This window comes from Pleurodeles waltl, chromosome 1_2 (assembly GCF_031143425.1).
Source record: "Pleurodeles waltl isolate 20211129_DDA chromosome 1_2, aPleWal1.hap1.20221129, whole genome shotgun sequence".
NCBI classification, from domain to species: domain Eukaryota; kingdom Metazoa; phylum Chordata; class Amphibia; order Caudata; family Salamandridae; genus Pleurodeles; species Pleurodeles waltl.
In genome coordinates, this window is record NC_090437.1 from 337,479,057 (window position 1) to 337,501,458 (window position 22,402).

The 22,402-nt window shown below is 42.5% G+C and overlaps 1 protein-coding gene and 1 non-coding gene across 2 annotated transcripts in view; both read left to right on the forward strand.

Moving 5' to 3' along the window:
• HAUS6 (HAUS augmin like complex subunit 6) overlaps positions 1-22,402 on the forward strand; it is a 356,865-nt gene that overhangs the window by 60,850 nt on the left and 273,613 nt on the right. Inside the window, exon 9 of the mRNA XM_069239436.1 lies at positions 17,919-18,112. Coding sequence (XP_069095537.1) covers positions 17,919-18,112 — 194 coding nt within the window. The remainder of the gene's footprint in view (positions 1-17,918; positions 18,113-22,402) is intronic.
• On the forward strand, positions 18,464-18,593 carry LOC138257658 (small Cajal body-specific RNA 8). The gene has a single exon (XR_011198390.1). It is a non-coding gene; the product is annotated as a small Cajal body-specific RNA 8 (non-coding RNA).

The following is a 22,402-nucleotide window of genomic DNA, read 5'->3' on the forward strand; positions in this document are numbered from 1 at the left end:
TTTAGTAACTTTTGAACCCTTTGAACTAGAACAAAGTTTGTAGGTAAAATCTGCAGATTGTGCAGCTGCTGATGGGTTTTGTAGCAAATGCAGCAAATCAATAATTATGCGAATACTGCTATGGCCACAGAACTGCAGTGACCCTGGTTATGTATGAGAACACGCCTTTTCAGTTCTCCAATGTGAAGCTCCCATGGTTGGACCAGCACAGGTATTCATTTTTTATTTTTTTTTATTTTTATTTTATTTTTAAACCTCAAGACAACGAGGAAACTAACTGCTTGACCTACCAGATCTTTAAAAATAAAAGAACAATACTCTAAGTAAGGGAACATGCCTGTGTTCAGTATGAAATATGGTGTCTCAACCCAGCAGTCTCTACACAGGTTTTTATACTGGGCAACTTTGGAAAATTTTGAGATGGAGGTCAGTCTGCATTACCGTCAGGTCAAGCGGAAAAGTGTTGACACCCTTTCCTCAGATGTCTCTGATGTTGAGTAAGAAACCCAGGGCCTAAAAGAAGCCTGCACCCAGGACAAAGGTGGTACCGAATACACTCCTATCTCACCCAACACAGAGGAGCCGCCTCAGGGATTCAACCTCAGTCTCTCATACTGAGGCAGAGCACTGCTCTCGAAGGGGCCAGGCAATGAAGTCACTAAGACTATAGTCAAGGGTCCCGGGCAGTCTGCTTTGTCCACTTCCACTGAGTCTGCCTGGCACAAAGCCACAATCTATTTCCCAGAAGCCTGTAGCTAAAGCTCTGAGCCTAGACACCAATCCACATCTACCAGGCCCGAGGGGCTGAAGTCTGTGTGAAGGTTGGGGGTCAGCTTTCTGCCTGCACTGAAGCTAGAGAGTTCTGGTTTTACTTCTATATCTTATTTTATGTGGCATTAGTTATGTCTTGGATTTCATGCCTTTCAATACATTGAAACACTTTCATACATTTAAATGCTAACGTAAATTGTGATGTTTAACTGTGTTGTATGTGACTGTCACTCATCAACTCCTTAAGTAATCCTTCTACAGCTTTGCATCATACCACCATAGGCGCTGGAAGTAGGGGGTGGGAGGTGCTGAAACACTGCCGAAATACCCATGCTGGAGTTCAGAAGGTAAATGGGCAATAAAGATCCCTTTAAATTTAATTTTTATCTTGTCACATTTGCTGTGTTCAAAGATAGGTCAATTGTTAAGCTAGGTTTTCTGGCAAATTAGTGCAGATTCTTTTAAGAGGGGAATTGATGTTGGTGTTTTATTTCTGAATGCACAGTTAGAGGATTTTGTAAAACAAACTAACTGGACTGTAAAAGGAAAGGATTTAGCTTGTCAGTTTTTTTCTAAGACAGCATTTAGGTACATGTAAAATAACTGTACAAATATATCAGCAGTTAGTAAAGCAAAATAATTTTTGTAATTCTGAAGTGTGAGGATAAAGATTTTAATAAGATTAATAAAAAAAATCAAGACACTTCACTTGATGATGTGCTAATGGTAAGATTTGCTGAAATATGATATCCATTCAGTTTCTAGTAAAACTGCATGTCACTATGCAGCAGACGGTCTGCCTTGCTTATTAGTTGAGGGGATGTTGGTGCTCAAGTGGATTTTGGCCTGACTGAAGTGGCCGGGTTCAAGTGCAGAACAAGGTAGGAGATCCAGTGGGGATTGCCCTCTTGGTCACAAGGAGTTGGGGGTTAAGCAGGTAACTCAATTTAGTCTTATTGGTATACTGTAGTACCTGGATGCAGCTTGCTGGGCTGAGCCATTTATTTGCAAGCTTGTTTGTATACAGTTGGCTAGCCTCTGCTGCTGCCCAGTGAATTAATCAAATCTCATCAGCATAAGAAGCACTCTGGTTTTCACAGGGGAGTTGCACAATTCAAAGGTGAGTCCAAGAAACGTCAGATTTCCAGCATGAACTCTGGCTGTTAGGGGATGTGCGAATTTGCAGATGGTCTTATTAGGTAGCATTTCTGTTCAATACAGCTTGCGGGTCTTTAAGTATTGAGACAGTTCCTGTATCACACAGTGCTTCTGCCATTTCATTGAATAGTGAGGCAGAGTGGATCTTCCAGCAGGGTTGGTCTTAGAAACTAGTATTGTAGATTTGTTTTTTATTCAGGACTTAGGTAACATAAGACACATCCAGTATTGGTAGTAGTAGGAGTCAAAGCACTTGCAGTACTTAACTATTCACTAGTTAAGAACTCTCAGTAGTCTAACTTGTTTTCTGTGGCGAGAGAACAGGCTAAAGAACTTACAAACCCTGGGAGTGTGGACATATGTAAATCTTTTGGGGCGTTAGATGTCTTTTGAGGGGGATGGGGGAAAGGAGGGCAGGTTCTTCCAAAGCAGAGAAGTGAGGTAGTGCAGGAAAAAATTAACATTGCTAACTTGAATTCTGTACTAAACCTTTCACTATCCTCCCTCCTACATGTAGCTGCAACTCTTGAGGGTCTCCAGTCTAGAAATGTCCCTCCTATTTTACCAGTTCCTAATCAGTGGTTCCAGAGATTTCCATCTGAAACTGGGGACATTAAAACGTCTTCTCAAGGCTAGTTAGTCTCTGCATGACGATTTAGCCAGTATAAGTGAGAAGCTCGTGCTCTTCTCTGATAGTTAGCCTTTTCGTGCAGTGAGTTTCTGATTGAGAAGACAACGCTTGATTGTACCAAAAGACCACTGAGGGTACCGGTAAAGAACTTTTCTTCATAAAATCAAAATTGAAAGAGTTGGAAAACCATTCACATCGTTCAGTTGTAAGATTTGTGAGCATCCCTGAAGGCAGGAAATCACAAGGAGGGGTTGGGGGTCAGCAGTCTGATAATTTGTTTCAGAAGTTCATGCTTTCCTACCATCCAGTTGATCTATCAATGATGCATGCCCATAGGATTCCTTTGAATCAAAGCCAAATGGCCGCGAACAATTTTTGTAAATAGTTCTGATTTTGGAATTAAGGAACAGATTCTCTCCAGAGCTATTCCAAACAAACTGTTTGGTTCAGAGGATGGTATAAAGTTTCATGTTCACTCAGGCATATCCATTGCAGCAGCCTGCTGGAGGAGAGAATTTAAGGACATGATTGAAGCTTTTCAGAAGCTCAGGATTTGCTTAAACAAGGTCAGATGAACACAGTCTGAAGATGTAATTGGACTGATTTTTGTGTCTCCCCCTCTTTTCCATTCTTTTTACGTGTTTGTTTTCCTGGTTTTGGGGTGTGAAGCGGGGAGGTGCCTCTTTCCCCAGCAGAAACCAAGATACTGTTCCAGGGCACACACCAAGTCCAGGGGCAATTGGTGAGAAAGGATAGGACTGGTGATTCTCTTTTTTGCGGGGGGCACTGGAGGACAGGAGGGGTGTCAGTAAGGTTGGGGAGGGGGGCAGGGTATACAGGGTTAATGGGGCAAGATGATTGACAAAAATGATGGTACCATAGAAATGTTGTGTTCTTTTATATGAAAGTACATTGTGAATTGTGTATGGCAACACAAAGTAGCACTTTACAAAGTGTTGGTCATTTAAGGTTATTTCATGTAATATAAACGGTTTAGCTAATAGATGCAAATATCTGGTGGCTGGTAGCTGGTTGAACGTTTAATCCAAGTTTTTTATTTTTTATTTTTATTTTTTAATTACTTGGCCTCTAGTTAGATTACATATCACAGTTCTCAGCACCTGGTTCTCAGATTATTTTCTGGTCAGAGGAAGAACCAAAAGGTGGAACCTCAATAAGGCTGAGTGGATAAATGACCCTTTTTTATTTTTAAATCAAAACTCCACTCCCATTTTAACTATTTGGGAAGCCTTTTATGACTTGTTTGAGGGGACCATGCTATTGCCTTTCAGGTGAGGAAATCTAAATGTCGATGGATAGGGTAATAAGCCTAAGTGAAACTGGTGTAAACATGAGATTTTATGACCACCCTTTCTTTTCAGTTCAGGAATGTAGAAGGTTGGGGATGCTCAATTTCAGTTGTTGAAATAACTTTTTAAAAATCTGGAAGAACTTGGTGTAGGAAGCTGGCTGTTTGTATAGTTTACTAAAATGAGGTATACTGTGCAGAGAATCCAGGTATTCCCTCATAAGTGGACAGGGCCTTGCTCTAGCAATCCCAAGGTGCTATCTTTGTAGGTAGTGGGGTTGAGCAGCCCTCAGAGAAGATTGTTAGACATCTGGAGTAGACGTACAGTCAACAAATGATGCACACTACTCGATATGGAGATCCACACCAATTTATAAAAACACTTACCTGTTATATAATTTTGACCACCAAGATCAGGTAAGTAAGTTTCGAGTTATACATTTTTACAGGTTTGAAAAATCAACACTTAGTGCAATTTCTGAAGCGGTAATATTATCATAAGGAGAAAAGGCATATACTGCATACTGGTACTTTACAGAGACTTGCAGGACCAATCGTCAGGGCTTCAGATGAGTATGGGGCAGGGCCCAAAGCAGGACCAACCAATCACCTCGAGAGGCACTGGGGCATCCAAGGTGCACAGGTGCTTTTCAGATTTGGGTCCCCTAATGTTATCCTTTGGGAAAAGGAACATATACTGCATTTGGTCACCTAGCAACGACTTAAAGGACTGTACTTCTGGAGTTTAGGTAAGTATAGAGCTAGGTCCAAGGCAGCTCAACAGGTCACTTCTGGAGGCACTGGGGCATCCAGGTGCAGAGGTGCTTTTCAGCATCTGGTGCCCTAATTTTATCCTATGGGGAAAGGGTCCGGTTAGAAAGATGGTGCCTGCTGGGACTGCAGTCCAGCTGAACCAACAAGGAGGCTCTGGGTTTCACGATGATTGGGGATGTAGAGACACCTTTGTTCCTTTTCTCCTCGGGCTTGGTGCAGAGGTGTCCGGAGAAGTCGGGTAACTTGTGGTAGAGGGGGGCCTGCACAAAAATGCTGCATTTTGCGTTAGGAAGTCCAGAGTTGGCTAACCCAAGATGGGCTTTGTCTCTGGGCGATCGGGGGACCACACCGGTCTAGTTGGCCCACTTCAACTTGGGTTAGGGGCATGGGTGCAGGGGTGCTTTCCAGTGTAGGGTTTTGGTGGTATGAGTCCTCGCAGTTCTTCTAGGGTGCCTACAGGATTCAGGGAAGCAGCTCTGCCACTCCACTGAAGTTCCTGCGTCTTGGTAGAAGGCTGGCCATCCTCCCAGGCTTTTGGGGGCATTGGCAGTTGCAGTGACAAGTCGTCACTGGCGCAGGAGACAGCAGGCAGCCGGCCGGTCTGCGGCCAAGTCAGCTGCTGGTCTTATGTCCTTGCTTTTGTGACCTTTCTGGGTCAGTCTTCTTTCAGATTCGTCAGGATCTGATTTTCTGGTACCATGGGCTCCCCTAAATACTGTATTTTGAGTCATTCGGATAGTGCAGGTTAGTATCCAATGGGCGACTTAGCCTTGGGGTCACTACGCCCCTGTATGCCCACACCATAATACTCTCCACAGTGTATTGGATAAATTCCAACACGATCCACCATGACGCGTTTCAATCACAATAATAGGCCTTCTTCACATACCAGTCAAGCCATTTTGATTCCTTTAAATAGTGCTCATTTGGTTAAATAAAATAGAAACAATATTGTATCCCTCACAGCTTAAAAATAACGCAAAATAAACATGTTTACATTTGTTTCAATAAATTTGTGCTCATACTTCATCTCAAACGCTTTAAATCTCATTTGAACCTTGCACACATTTGACAATGTTTAAAAATGTTTCTGTACAACTAATATACCAAGTCTGGGTATTCAGTTCACCGGACACAATTGAGCCCAACTCGGCTATTATGTGTGTGTGTGTGTGTGTGTGTGTATGTATATGTGTATGTATATATGTGGGTGTGTGTGTATATATATATATATATATATATATATATATATATATATATATATATATATATATATATATATGTTCGATGGCATGTGTAGCTGCAGATACACATGCTGTGCACATCCCGCCCTCTGGTGTTGGGCTCGGAGTGTTACAAGTTATTTTTCTTCGAAGAAGTCTTTTCGATTCACGAGATCGAGGGACTCCTCCCATTTCGGCTCCATTGCGCATGGGCGTCGACTCCATCTTAGACTGTTTTTTTTTTTTCAGCCATCGGGTTCGGACGTGTTCCTTTTCGCTCCGTGTTTCGGGTCGGAAAGTTAGTTAGAATCTCGGAAAAATCGTCGGTATTGTTTGCGTTCGGTATCGGGTTAGTTACAACAGATCGACACCGACTTTTGAAGAGCTCCGGTGGACCTTCGTTTTTTTTTTCGATCCCCCGTCGGGGCCTGGTCGGCCCGGCCACGTGTCTCTTCAAGGCTTATGGAACGGACCCCATTCCGCTTCTGCCCAAAATGCCATAACAGGTATCCATATACAGATCAGCATCTGGTCTGTAACTTGTGTTTGTCGCCGGAACACAAGGAAGATACTTGTGAAGCCTGTCGAGCGTTTCGGTCCAGGAAGACACTAAGAGACCGAAGAGCAAGAAGACTGCAAATGGCGTCGGCGCCGACAGGACAAGGGCGTTTCGAGGGGGAGGAAGAAACCTTCTCCATCCACGAATCGGACTCGGATGAGATCGAGCCCGAGGAAACGCCGAAAACCACGAGTAAGGCGTCGAAACATAAAACTCACGAAAAGAGCACAAAAGCCCAGGGGACGCCACCGCCACCAGGCCATGGCTTAACCCGGAAAATAGGGGACCGAACATCGGCACCGAAAAAGGGCACGCTGGTGTCGAAGTCATCCGACTCCGGTCGAGATACCGCCACACAGCAATCTCGGGCCCGAGATAGCGGCTCCGAGCAAGTTTGGCATCGAGACAGCGGCACCGAAATGAGTCGGCACTGAGAGACAACGACGCCGAAAACAAAAAAGGTTTAGTCTGAACCAAAAAAGGTAGCTGAAAAGGTTTCGATGCCGAAACATCCGGCTTCGGAACCGAAATCAAGTTCTTACACAGAGGAACAAGGACTGTCCTCACAAATGAAAATACATAGATTTGGACAGGAATTAGAGGCGATGGAGCCAGACTACACCCAAAGACGGCTCCAAATCCAAAAAGATACGGGAAAGATCAGCACTCTCCCTCCTATTAGGATGAAACGCAAACTTGCCTTCCAGGAGAAAGACAAGCAGCCACAGGCAAAGGTGACTAAACAAGTAACCCCGCCACCATCTCCACAACGCTCTCCGCAACCATCACCGGTAGCCACTCCACCTATGATGCAATCACCGACCCACACAGAGATGAGTCAAGATGACCCTGACGCATGGGACCTTTATGATGCACCAGTGTCAGATAATAGTCCTGACTGTTATCCAGCTAGACCGTTGCCACCAGAAGATAGTACAGCCTACGCACAAGTGGTGTCGAGGGCAGCGGCATTTCATAATGTCAGCCTACATGCAGAGCCCATTGAAGGCTACTTTCTATTTAATACACTGTCGTCCACACACAGCCAGTACCAGAGTCTTCCCATGCTACCCGGGATGCTCAAACACTCCAAACAAGTGTTTGAGGAGCCTGTAAAAGGAAGGGCCATTACTCCAAGAGTGGAGAAAAAATATAAACCACCACCAACAGACCCCGTGTACATCACACAACAGCTAACACCGGACTCAGTTGTAGTAGGGGCAGCTCGCAAAAGAGCAAACTCACATACTTCAGGAGATGCACCACCTCCAGATAAGGAAAGTCGTAAATTCGACGCAGCAGGCAAAAGGGTGGCGGCACAGGCAGCAAACCAGTGGCGTATTGCAAATTCACAGGCTTTGTTGGCCAGATAGGATAGGGCTCATTGGGACGAAATCCAACATTTTATAGAACATTTGCCCAAGGAGTTCCAGAAAAGAGCACAGCAAGTAGTAGAAGAAGGACAGAGTATCTCCAACAATCAGATACGGTCAGCTATGGATGCTGCAGACACAGCTGCTAGAACTGTCAACACAGCAGTAACAATAAGGAGACATGCATGGCTTTGTACATCAGGATTTAAACCAGAAATACAGCAAGCTGTGCTGAATATGCCATTTAACGGACAGCAGTTGTTTGGGCCGGAGGTGGACACTGCTATTGAAAAACTTAAGAAAGACACGGCCAAAGCCATGGGCGCACTCTACTCCCCGCAGAGCAGAGGCACATTTCGAAAAACACAGTTTCGAGGGGGGTTTCGAGGGCAAAGCACAGAACCCACGACCTCACAAACAAGGCCCACTTATCAGAGCCAATATCTGCGTGGAAGTTTCCGGGGACAATATAGAGGGGGACAGTTCCAAAAAAATAGAGGAAAGTTCCAAAGTCCCAAAACTCCTCAAAATAAGCAGTGACTTACAAGTCACACATCCCCAACACATAACACCTGTGGGGGGGAGACTAAGCAATTTTTACAAACATTGGGAGGAAATAACAACAGATACTTGGGTACTGGCAATTATCCAGCATGGTTATTGCATAGAATTTCTCAAATTCCCTCCAAACGTCCCACTGAAAACACACAATATGTCAAAACAACATATAGATCTTCTAGGACTAGAAGTTCAGGCATTGCTACAGAAACAGGCAATAGAACTAGTACCAAACCAACAGAAAGGAACAGGAGTTTACTCTCTGTACTTTCTCATACCCAAAAAAGACAAAAGTCTGAGACCTATATTAGATCTCAGAACATTAAATACCTACATCAAATCAGATCACTTTCACATGGTGACATTACAGGACGTAATCCCACTGCTCAAACAACAAGACTACATGACAACACTAGACCTAAAGGATGCATATTTCCATATACCGATACATCCTTCACACAGAAAGTACTTAAGGTTTGTATTCCAAGGGGTACACTACCAATTCAAGGTGTTGCCATTCGGAATAACAACTGCGCCAAGAGTTTTTACAAAATGCCTAGCAGTCGTAGCTGCACATATCAGAAGGCAGCACATACATGTGTTCCCGTACCTAGACGATTGGTTAATCAAAACAAACAAGCTAGAACGGTGTTCACAACACACAAGATATGTCATAGAAACCCTCCACAAACTAGGTTTCTCAATCAACTACACAAAGTCACACCTTCTGCCGTGTCAAACACAGCAATACTTAGGGGCGACAATCAACACAGCAAAAGGGATTGCCACGCCAAGCCCACAAAGGGTTCAGGCATTTCACCATTTAATACAGACCATGTATCCAAAACAAAAAATACAAGTCAAGACGGTGATGAAACTCCTAGGCATGATGTCCTCATGCATAGTCATTGTCCCAAACGCAAGGTTACACATGCGCCTCCCTTACAGCAGTGCCTAGCATCACAATGGTCACAGGCACAGGGTCAACTTTTAGACTTGGTGTTGGTAGACCGCCAAACATACATCTCGCTTCAATGGTGGAACAGTATAAATTTAAACCAAGGGCGGCCTTTCCAAGACCCAGTGCCACAATATGTAATAACCACAGATGTCTCCATGATAGGGTGGGGAGCACACCTCAATCAACACAGCACCCAAGGACAATGGAACACTCAGCAAAAACAGTTTCACATAAATCACTTAGAACTATTGGCAGTATTTCTATCGCTAAAAGCTTTTCAACCCATAACGATGTATTACCTAAACAAACAGGGAGGGACACACAACGCAGTTGTGTCTCCTGACACAGAAAATATGGCATTGGGCGAATCACAACCACATTCGCCAAATAGCACAATTTATTCCAGGAATTCAGAATCAGTTAGCAGACAATCTCTCTCGGGATCACCAACAGATCCACGAATGGGAGATTCACCCCCAAATACTGAACATTTACTTCCAGAGTTGGGGAACACCACAAATAGATCTATTTGCAAGAAAGGAAAACGCAAAATGCCAAAACTTCGCATCCAGGTACCCACAAGATCAGTCTCAGGGCAATGCGTTATGGATGAGTTGGTCAGGGATATTTGCTTACGCTTTTCCCCCTCTCCCACTCCTTCCATATCTGGTAAACAAGTTGAGTCAAAACAAACTCAAACTCATACTAATAGCACCAACATGGGCAAGACAACCCTGGTACACAACACTACTAGACCTCTCACTAGTGCCTCATGTCAAACTACCAAACAGACCAGATCTGTTAACGCAACACAAGCAGCAGATCAGACACCCAAATCCAGCATCGCTGAATCTAGCAATTTGGCTTCTGAAGTCCTAGAGTTCGGACATTTAGACCTCACACAGGAATGTATGGAGGTCATAAAACAAGCTAGGAAACCTACCACTAGACATTGCTATGCAAATAAGTGGAAAAGATTTGTTTATTACTGCCATAATAATCAAATTCAACCCTTACACGCATCTGCCAAAGACATTGTAAAATACTTACTGCATTTGCAAAAGTCAAAGCTAGCTTTTTCTTCCATTAAAATACATCTTACCGCAATTTCAGCTTACCTATTTAGGATACCAGTCATAAAAGCGTTTATGGAGGGCCTAAAGAGAATTATACCACCAAGAACACCACCAGTTCCTTCATGGAACCTCAATATTGTCTTAACATGACCCATAGGTCCACCTTTTGAGCCCATGCACTCTTGTGAAATACAATACTTAACATGGAAAGTTGCATTTTTAATTGCCATTACATCTCTAAGAAGAGTAAATGAGATTCAAGCTTTTACCATACAGGAACCATTTATTCAAATACACAAGCATAAAGTAGTTCTACGGACAAATCCTAAATTTCTACCAAAAGTCATATCACCGTTCCACTTGAATCAAACAGTAGAATTACCAGTGTTCTTTCCACAGCCAGCTTCTGTAGCTGAAAGAGCACTACATACATTAGACATTAAAAGAGCGTTAATGTACTACATTGACAGAACAAAACTTATTCGAAAAACAAAACAATTATTTATTGCTTTTCAAAAACCTCATACAGGAAATCCAATTTCTAAACAAGGCATTGCTAGATGGATAGTTAAGTGCATTCAAATCTGTTATCTTAAAGCAAAAAGAGAACTGCCTATTACACCAAAGGCACACTCAACCAGAAAGAAAGGTGCTACCATGGCCTTTCTAGGAAATATTCCAATGACCGAAATATGTAAGGCAGCTACATGGTCTACGCCTCATACATTTACCAAACACTACTGTGTAGATGTGTTAACAGCACAACAAGCCACAGTAGGTCAAGCAGTACTACGAACATTGTTTCAAACAACTTCAACTCCTACAGGCTGAGCCACCGCTTTTGGGGAGATAACTGCTTACTAGTCTATGCACAGCATGTGTATCTGCAGCTACACATGCCATCAAACGGAAAATGTCACTTACCCAGTGTACATCTGTTCGTGGCATTAGTCGCTGCAGATTCACATGCGCCCACCCGCCTCCCCGGGAGCCTGTAGCCGTTTAGAAGTTGATCTTGAACATTTGTAAATTTGTAAATACATAACTTTAAACTACATTAGGTACATACCTATTCACTCCATTGCATGGGCACTATTACTAGTATACACAACTCCTACCTCACCCTCTGCGGGGAAAACAATCTAAGATGGAGCCGAAATGGGAGGAGTCCCTCGATCTCGTGACTCGAAAAGACTTCTTCGAAGAAAAACAACTTGTAACACTCCGAGCCCAACACCAGATGGCGGGATGTGCACAGCATGTGAATCTGCAGCGACTAATGCCACGAACAGATGTACACTGGGTAAGTGACATTTTCCATATATATATATATATATATATATATATATATATAATATATACACACACACCAGTAAATTTCTGTTTTTCTAATTCTGTTTCCTAACTATAACATCCCTCTAACCTTTGACTTTTTCAGTCTGTTTTTTTTTTTTTTTTTAATAAAGTGAAGTATTTGTAATTATATGTTAATCCAACCGCCGCGCATGCACTTAGGCTTCCCTGCGGTCAAGGCCCTATAACAACCCAACCCTTCACTGCGCATGACCTTTGGCTGTGCACGGTAGGGTCTGGCCACAGGGCCTGGCCTGCGGTCAACTCCTATAATGACCCAACCCTGTGCACGGCCTATGGCCATGTGCAGCGGGAGTTGACTGCAGGGCCTGTCTCTCTGGGTGTGAGAGTGGCTGTGAGTGTCTGGGTGTGAGAGGGTCTGTTAGTGTGAGAGTGGGTGTAAGAGGAAGCACTTTCTACTGGTTACTAAGTAAGTGCTACCTCATTGGGTGAATGGTTGGTGTTGGGGAGGGGGCCTGTATGACACTCCCTCCCCCAGTGATTGTCACGACAGATCCGCGGCCCTAGATGTACAAATTAATTTTCCCTTTGGTAGTTCAAAAACTACTGAACGGATTTACACCAAATATCCAAAAGCGTAACCTGCGTACCGAAGCCTCCCTTTCTGGCAAATTTTGTGTAATTCTATCCAGCGGTTCAGCCTGTAGTCTTTTTCAAAACTCTTTTGGGAATTAACATGGGAAACACAAGTTTTGTGGACAAGCCCCCCCCCCCCCCCGCTTGATGATCCCCCTGAAATTTTCCATGCGCATCAAGAATCACCGGCACACTTTTAGAAGAAAATTTTGTGACGATTCGTCAAATGGGTCGAAAGATAGACAAGTCAAAAAACGCTTAATTTTTTTACAACTTTGTGGTGTATATATTGGTCATATGCATTTAATATTAAGTAAAAAAAAAAAAAAAGCAATTTTAAACATAGTAATTTTTTGTGTAAACACAACTGTATATCAACCTTTGTTCAATCAATCCGGATTTGTAAAGCGCAGGTCACCACCGGATAGGGTATCCAGGTGCTTGCAGACCCCGGAGGCTTATTCAAACAGCCAGGCCTTGAAGGCCATTTGGAATTCCGGAAGTTAGATGATGCATGGGGAGTCTGACCCCAGTTTTTGCTGCAATTTGAGAGAAGGAATGTCGTCCACTCTTCTTCAGTAGATGAGGGGAGTACGGGCAAGTGAAAGGGAGGCAGAGCATATTCTTTTCGACATTTCGGGGAAGTTCAGGCGATAGTTAATGGTCCTTTGTTGTGTAGAGCCTTGTGTGCGTGGGTCAGCAGCTTGAATTGGCATCTCTTCTGTATAGGGAGCCAGTGGAGTTGCTTGAGGTGGGTGTGTGACGTCGGTTCTTCGGGAAAAGCAGTGGAAGAGTCTGGGTTTCTAAGGGAAAGTTTGAGGAATAAAGGCCCTTTTAGGCAAATATGCTACACGGAGGTAAGGCTTGAAAAAAAGGGTGTTCCTTTAAGCAAGCTCATGCCGCTGGTATCCCATCGTGCCCCATCAGTGACAGCTGAGTAAGTTATTTTTTTTAATTTTATTTTTTTAATGAAAATCAAGGATCTGACTAGAAAAATAATGTATTGGTCTATTCGCCATGGAGAAATGGTTGCTTGTGATCACATAAAGATTTCCCTAGAGGAAAACTAGGACTACAGGTAAGTAACTATTCCTTCTCTTAAAGGAGATCTTCGTTTATAGCCAGGAGCACTGAATAGATTAGAAAGCCCGTCCGGATAAAAGGAGAATGAGACAATAAAAATAGTCACTGTCCAAAAGTAATCTGCCAGGAAGCTTGGGTACCCCCACCCACTGTGATTTACATGAATGTCAGATACTACTTTTGGGGGGAACCTTTTAACATCTTCCTGAGAATTTTAGCTTTGGTGAAAACTATATACAGTTCATTAAAGCAAACTGTCCAAATGTCACATTTGACTGGCTCACTGCTTGGCAGGAAGCTTTTCTACTGTGGAAGAAGGCAATGTACACTCTACCTTTAGCTTACTTTCTGGGATAATACTGCTGCTTCTGCTGTTAACTGTATTATTGTAGTCATAGAGGAGTATGAACCATCAATCATGAATAGTAGTGGTTCTAGGACTTCTATTGATGACCGTAAATATCTCTTTTCCCCCCCAAAGCCCACTGCTTTGAGTATCTACAAATCTGTTTTGATCCATTGCATTTCCTTGCCGCGGAAAAAATAACTGAGTCTGGTTGAGGATTATAGAAGCCAGTGGGCAAGAATAGTTCAGTTGTGGGCTATAACTTTTTTGTAGGCTATAGCTTGGGCTCAGAGGAAGAAGCTGCTGTAAAGCAGTGCGCTGATGCAGTCTCTCAAATTAGTGATGTAGTTGTAATGGGAATATTTCACTTGTTTGCACCTCATCAAACATGGCAGTTAGGCTAGGAAAAACTTTATTACACCACTGTAATTTTGAAAAATGTGTTAAATTTATGCTGCTAATTTCTCAAACCTAAGCCGTTATCCCATGTTGTGTAATTACGCTGCTGTTCGTTGCTAAACTATACTATGAAAAACCAGACCACAAGTGACTGTTTGCATAAAAACCCCAATTGCAGCAGTTTTTTTTTTTTTAAATAGGAAATGTTTCCTCTTGTTAAAAGTTAATGCAAGGGCACATTTCGTGCTAAATAATATAATTATCTGGCAGATTTACATCAATTAGCTTTCCCACAATTTTGTGTAATTGTATAAAAATAAAATTATGCTAATTTTATACACCTCTAGTGGCATTGCCTTGAATCTCAGTCTTGTATGAGGGGAATGGACGGTAAAGGTTAGTAATTCTGGGTGGAAGACCAGGATGAGGGATCCAAGATTTTAATAAACAAGGATTTGTTGACCGATAACATCTTCTGGACCTGGATTGCTGTGAATGATACCTAGAATACCTATCCAGTGAGCATGAGCATGACTGGTGGATTAACATTTCCTGTGGCGTGGAGAGATTGGTACATCTGAGACAAAGTCTCTTGGCTGGGAGTCAGTGGAGAGGAAACAAAATGAGAAGCTATTGGAGGCGATGTGTCTGCAGCAGGTACGATTGGAAAAGGTGGGGTATGAGTTAAAGGCTGTGGAGGGGCTGTGTCTTACGGCAGACTCAATAAAAGCAGTGTATGGCTCAATATAGAATATGCCCTGGAATATTAAGAGTCCAATGGGTTAGGGACTCTTCTTTTTAAGGTACACACAAAGATGAAGATATACATTTGGAGATGAAGTACGTTTCAACATGGAGTATTTTGATGCTGACTCTTTGTGTGTGTGTGTGTGTAGGTGGTGATGGGGGAGAGGAGGAGTGGGTGAACACAGTGAACATGAAGAAGTCCACACATGTCCTTGACGTCTGGACCTAGATGGGGAGCCCCTGTGCTTCTCTTAGCAGGACCCCTCCCAAGTCGCAGTATGGTGGCATGAATTATGCAAGTTGTAGCACCCTCTCCACAAGTTAATTATTGACCTACTTGCTGATCTTCTTGAATGCTGCCGCAGCATTATTTCCACCTTGGTCTTAAGAGTCATCCTCCCTTTTTTTTATTTTTTTTATATATTTAGTGCGCACTCCGTTTGCTAGTTTTCCTGAACTTCCAAGCCAGACTCCATTATTTATTTATTTATTTATTTTTTTTAAACGTTGTTAGGCTGTCTGCCTTTTTATCACAGTCAGCTCGTTATTATCTTTGGCAGAACTTGTGAAAGTGTCCTTTTTATTTATACACTGATTTGTTAGTACATTGACGCAAGTCTGACGCAAACTCTTCAATATCCATATGTCAATTATTAGGAATCGATATGTAAGAAACACATGGTCTGATTTGATGTATTTTCATCTTGCTGGTTTAGACAGGTTGCATTTCGTATTTTGGAAAATCCCCACTAGATTTTGCAACTCTGGCTAAAATTTACTAATATTCTATATAAACCCCAGGAATTGCCCAGTCAGGTGGAGAGACCTTTGCACCAGATTATCGCACGGGATCCTGACAGACTGCTGGAACATCCACTATTATTCCAAAAGTTGATCCAGTGAAGAGAGGAGGAACTGAGCCCAGTTGATAGTGTTCTCCTTCTAAAGGCACACACACTCCCACCTGAAGTGTGACAACACTGCTGATCCATTGTGAACATTTATGCAGTGCACAGGGCCCCAAGAAACCACAAGATAGTACTGAATGCTCTCATTGGTTAGTGTATAGAAGTAGAGTTGAGATGGCAGGCTGCTGGGAAAATTCTAAAACATGATAGAACTATAAATTTTATTCTCGCTGTTTGCAACATGCAGAAGTGCTGTTTTACTTCAATTCCTTTTAGTTATTATTCATGTACTGAACAACAGAATAAGACTTCTGAAATAAATACTTTAAAATCTACAGTGTCTTTCTCAGTGCTATGTCTGAGTATGCTAATCTAAGAAACAATTGTTTGAATTGTCACTGTGTTACTGAACCCTTCATGGGACTCGGTGTGACCCTGAAAAAACACACACCACACTTGCAGAAATGATCATTAGGTTGTGAAAATCTGCAGTTAAAATTGACTTCTTTTATAACGTGATGGTGCACAAAACGAAGTTCTCGCACCCTGGGTCCCAGAACTCTGGATTTGCAACATAACGATAACCCAGATGCAAACTAGTCGGATGCTATAGAGGGCTATCTGTATTTCTCTTCCTGCCAGAGGAGGACGTTTCACAAAGACATGGCATTCTCTTGTTTTAAAAAAAAATATATATATTTTTGCGTTAAACGAAAAAATAACACTGTCTAAAAAAGCATTGACTGAAGTTGTTTCTGTAAAATTTTAAGAGGCCCGGAGCTGGAAGATAAAGCTAGCTCAGCTGTGACTAACAGGGCATAATGAGATACTTGTGGTGTGATATTCCCTTAAGGAGCACCACCTTTCCTGCCTTTCTGTGCTGCAAGCTATTTTTCTACACTGTCATTCCTTCCTCATATTTTTCTTCCAAAAAGTTTTGTGAATGTTTAATTGTCACTTATGTTTTAAACAGTGACTCTCATTATTTAAAAATTGCCTTTTAAAAAAAGATTTTTTTAAATGTTCAAAGCTTTACTTTTAAAAATTGGCTTTCAAAAAGTGAAAAATTGTAAATATTTTGTTTAAAAAAAAAAAAAAAACGCACTCTGGCACCTGCGTGTGAGCAGGTTATTTAGGGGTTTATAAGTATAAAGAAGATTCACCTGGTGCAGAAGGAGCATGTCTTGTTGATGGCTCATAGAATTGGATAACTGTCTAAACATCTTATTACCATATGAGGCATTTTCTGATTCTGGGTTAGAATCCATCTTTGTTCTACAACTGCAAGGTTATTTTCTCCTATTATTGCCTACAGATGAACCATTATAAACCTTAAAATGTATCCACAGTACTGTGATGTTACATCCATCCCTTGCCCAGACCTGCATTTGCTGTGGATAGAATCAGGAATTTCCACCTCTCATAATACAGATTTTTGATTATATAAAGGTCCTTTAAGACTGTTTGGTAGAAACCATTGTAGTGATTACTGATTTGATATTAATAGATGATAGAAACTTTGATATGTTGATTTACATGTTAATTTGTTTTATCCGTCATGTTCAAGTTGGTAACCTTTAATATGCTTAAATTGCCTACTTTTAGTACTAAAGTAGTGGAAGCTTTCCATGGATTCTGTGATCTTTGTACCATCAAATATAAGATGGTAATGAATGGATACTTGGGAGTGTCGCTGTCTGATCAACCACTTTTAGTTAGGATAATGGTAATGTTAAGAGTGTATTAATGCGAGTATGAGTGCACCCAGTAGTGGACTGCCACATTCAGACTGAGAAACTGGAATTCGTATGGCAGCACATTATTATCTGTTTTATTAAATGCCCTAATGTCTAAACACAATTTTAAAAACATTGTTTTTTTATTTTGTGGAGAAGGATTTTAAAGCATGTCTAAATTGTCTTTTCTTGTGCTATATAATCATGTGAAAGTTTTATGTTTGTCAAAATATGATATGGAAGTAACAACTGGTTGAGGATACATTTTCAGCGCCTCTGATGTACACTAGTAGAATGTTTGTGGCACTTGTTAACACATTTATGTCCTAACTATTTTTGGCATTTTCTGTTTTCAGCTGCAAATAGAGAACATTTATGAAGCTGGAAAGCTGAATCTTATATCTCTTGTTCAGCTCTTGAATCAGTCCCTGAAGCTGTTGATTCAAGAACGTCGTCAAGTTGACACAATCGGCCTTCAATTAGATTTACAGTACCTTGAGGTGAAAACAAAGTTTGAAAAGGAGGTTATGTCAAAGCAGAGAAAGATGAGGTTTGTTATCTTGGCTTCTGTTTTTTTTCCATATACCTGGCTATTTTTGTGTGTTTTTTTCCCAGTTTTGTATTGTGTGATCTGAGCCCCAAGGCATCAGAGCTTTACAAGAGAACATGGTGTTACACTTAAGCATGGGGAGGTAAAGTGATTTACCTAGACACGCAGAATGTTGAGTTGAGGCTGAAATAACATGGTTCTCCAATTCCAAGGACGAGAGCACCAGCCTCATGGGTACATCTCTCCAATTCATTTTTTCTTTTAAAAGCCCTAGCATCTTTTATTTATTTGGGATGTGATTATTTTTACTTTATTTAAAATGGTATTGGGATAAGAATGGTGTGCCATTCCTGGGAGATTGATACACAGGTGAGGCTGAGCCTGCTTCAATTGTGACAAAATCTCCCCAGATAAATACTGATTTCTGATGACTGTTGCAAAATGAGAGAAATTGTAATGGACAGATACGAATCAGACATGCCGACTTTGTATCCCTAGTCACTTGCATGGGTAGATGGGGTTTGTGCTTTGAATACATGGGATTTTATTCACCCATTAACTTTGTGTATGGAGACTTTCCACATGCTGGTGCCTAAAAACACTAGAATTGCAGTCTCTCTTGTTTGTACTCCTGTGATTGACAATACTGTAGCTTGTCGCTGCACTAAACAAGTTTAATATCCTTGGCTACCTTATTCATTCCTGTCTACCACATGCCTGTATTCTCTTTCTGGTATGACTTGGGCTAGAGCTAAAAGCCTGCTGAGCTGGCTTTGACGTCAGCCTCTTTCATATTTATTATACAGAAAATTTCTTGATTACAAACTAGTTTTACTATCACTTCCTAATTTTGTTGCATAAGACTAGTTGCACTTTCTGCAGTATCTATGGAGATCAGTTTACTGGATGAAAAGACTGTGACCTGTCTAATGTGTCTTATTTCTGTAATATTACCCAGGTCTGTAGGTATATGTGCTTAAAGTTTGCATTTTGCTGTTTTTATCTATGAACATAAGTTTGTAGGCACAGGTCCGAAAGGAATTTGTTTCCAGAGATACTTGGTAGTTCAAGAACTGTATTTTTAGGGGTGCATAGTCATTATATAGAATTGTTCTTCTTAAAGGCTTGTGCTCTAAGCAGTCTTTTCTACCCTGTGGTGATTGCTAATTGTAGGGGTGGCTTAGAGGTTTTAAAGGGACTTCCCTTGTATATAAACTTTCCTTTCATCTAGACTTCCCTTTTATATGGACTTCCGTGTAAGGGAAGGTGTCTCATGCCCTGGAGATGCTCTTGCCTTGGGCTCCCTACTGTGAAAACCATGAGATCCCTGTGGACTTAATTGTTTGTGTGAATGCCAGTTTTCTAAAGCACCATACCATCATATCCTGGCATTCTAATATAACTCTTCCATGACCAGAAGTGCCACAGTTTAAAACGTGTTGGCGATGCAGTTACTTCATGTACCAGCAGTCCAAGAGCAGTAGGCAAATCACAGAATTGTGCTGGCACTGGAAAAGTACTCTGGTTCTAATAAGATTTAAGTGACACAAAGGTCACTTTTTGGATGTTGCTGGTACCTATTCTTTGGAAACAATTTTAGATACAAGTAGCTGCTTTGTCAGAGGTGTGGTTCCTGCAGAGCAGCTTGGAATGGAATTAGGGAAGGTTAAATATGCCCCATAACCTTTTACAAGACCACTTTGCCTGTATTCATAATGTTGAAATCTTAGGATGGTTTAGCTTCCTGAACTAAAAAAAAACAGTAGTTGACTGGCCCAATCACCTCGTACAGACACAGCTTAACAGTGTAGAAGTGTATTTGTGCTTCTCTACTTCTCTCTGAAGCTTTATATTGTGATGTTCAAGTTATGACAAGAGCGAGTAGGCAGCCCCCCCTTTTCTTGTTTGGCCCTCTGAGGTAAGGCTCCATGGTGAACATGTCTTCCTCTTTGAACTTATCGGACCAGGAGTAACTGAACCAGGAATTGCTGACCACCTCCCAGCAGCACTCGAAACTAAGTGCAGTCTTGTCTTCAAAGCTGCCCTTGCTCTTCGGGTTAGACTACTTTTTGGATGTCCTGAGTTTTCAATGAATTGCTCAGAGTTCAGTTGTTGAATGAAGATCTCAAATTGGCTTTGGTCCTTGTTGTTTCATGTTTACCTCCAGTGCAGGAGGTCCTAGCTGTGGATTAAGTACAATTAGAACATTGGAATGCTGGGGGCTCCATTGGAGACAATGGAGTGCTGCGGGCTTTTACAGGCCGGTAAAAGCCCGCAGCGCCAACATTCCAATGTTCGCTTTGTTCACAGCAACAGCTGTGAACAAAGCCTCACGGAGCCCGAGGGGATTTTAATCCCCTCGGGCTCCGTGAACATTTTTTTTTTAATAGAACGTTCTGCCCTGTGTGGCAGAATGTTCTAATAGCCTTGGAACCCGCTGTAGCGGGCTCTACCGGCTATTAAAGTCCCTCTCCCTTGTTAAATGCCCTCGCCTTCGGCTCGGGCATTTAACGCGGGGAGCGGGCCTTTAATAGCCGGTAGAGCCCGCTACAGCGGGTTCTAAGGCTATAATAGATCGTCACTGTTGCGAGTATCCATGAAAACTTGCATGGAAGAAGATGCTTCAACGCATTGAAAGTTCTGTCTTGTGAGACCCAACACCGTTCCCTTTTTTTTTTTTTTTTTTAACTTACGGCATTTGTATAATCTAATGAAAGCAATATTGACAACATACCTGTCAGGCATACAAACTTTACAAACGTGAACCTTAAGGTCTTCAAAACACAAATAAGAGCGAGTACTTGTGAATGCAGACCAAGTAGTCTCGTAAAGACTTTATTCCATTTGGGCTCTACCCTGGCAGTCCCCCCCTTTTCTTGTTTGGCCCTCTGAGGTAAGGCTCCATGGTGAACATGTCTTCCTCTTTGAACTTATCGGACCAGGAGTAACTAAACCAGGAATTGCAGACCACCGCCCAGTAGCACTCAAAACTAAGTGCAGTCATGGCTTCAAAGCTGCCCTTGCTCTTCGGGTTAGACTACTTTTTGGATGTCCTGAGTGTAGGAAGTTGGCTCTGTATGTGCTATTTCAAAGTAAGGAATAGCATGCACAGAGTCCAAGGGTTCCCCTTAGAGGTAAAATAGTGGTAAAAAGAGATAATACTAATGCTCTATTTTGTGGTAGTGTGGTCGAGCAGTAGGCTTATCCAAGGAGTAGTGTTAAGCATTTGTTGTACATACACATAGACAATAAATGAGGTACACACACTCAGAGACAAATCCAGCCAATAGGTTTTTGTATAGAAAAATATATTTTCTTAGTTTATTTTAAGAACCACAGGTTCAAATTCTACATGTAATATCTCATTCGAAAGGTATTGCAGGTAAGTACTTTAGGAACTTCAAATCATCAAAATTGCATGTATACTTTTCAAGTTATTCACAAATAGCTGTTTTAAAAGTGGACACTTAGTGCAATTTTCACAGTTCCTAGGGGAGGTAAGTATTTGTTAGGTTAACCAGGTAAGTAAGACACTTACAGGGCTTAGTTCTTGGTCCAAGGTAGCCCACCGTTGGGGGTTCAGAGCAACCCCAAAGTCACCACACCAGCAGCGCAGGGCCGGTCAGGTGCAGAATTCAAAGTGGTGCCCAAAACGCATAGGCTAGAATGGAGAGAAGGGGGTGCCCCGGTTCCGGTCTGCTTGCAGGTAAGTACCCGCGTCTTCGGAGGGCAGACCAGGGGGGTTTTGTAGGGCACCGGGGGGGACACAAGCCCACACAGAAATTTCACCCTCAGCGGCGCGGGGGCGGCCGGGTGCAGTGTAGAAACAAGCGTCGGGTTCGCAATGTTAGTCTATGAGAGATCTCGGGATCTCTTCAGCGCTGCAGGCAGGCAAGGGGGGGATTCCTCGGGGAAACCTCCACTTGGGCAAGGGAGAGGGACTCCTGGGGGTCACTTCTCCAGTGAAAGTCCGGTCCTTCAGGTCCTGGGGGCTGCGGGTGCAGGGTCTCTCCCAGGCGTCGGGACTTTAGGTTCAAAGAGTCGCGGTCAGGGGAAGCCTCGGGATTCCCTCTGCAGGCGGCGCTGTGGGGGCTCAGGGGGGACAGGTTTTGGTACTCACAGTATCAGAGTAGTCCTGGGGTCCCTCCTGAGGTGTTGGATCGCCACCAGCCGAGTCGGGGTCGCCGGGTGCAGTGTTGCAAGTCTCACGCTTCTTGCGGGGAGCTTGCAGGGTTCTTTAAAGCTGCTGGAAACAAAGTTGCAGCTTTTCTTGGAGCAGGTCCGCTGTCC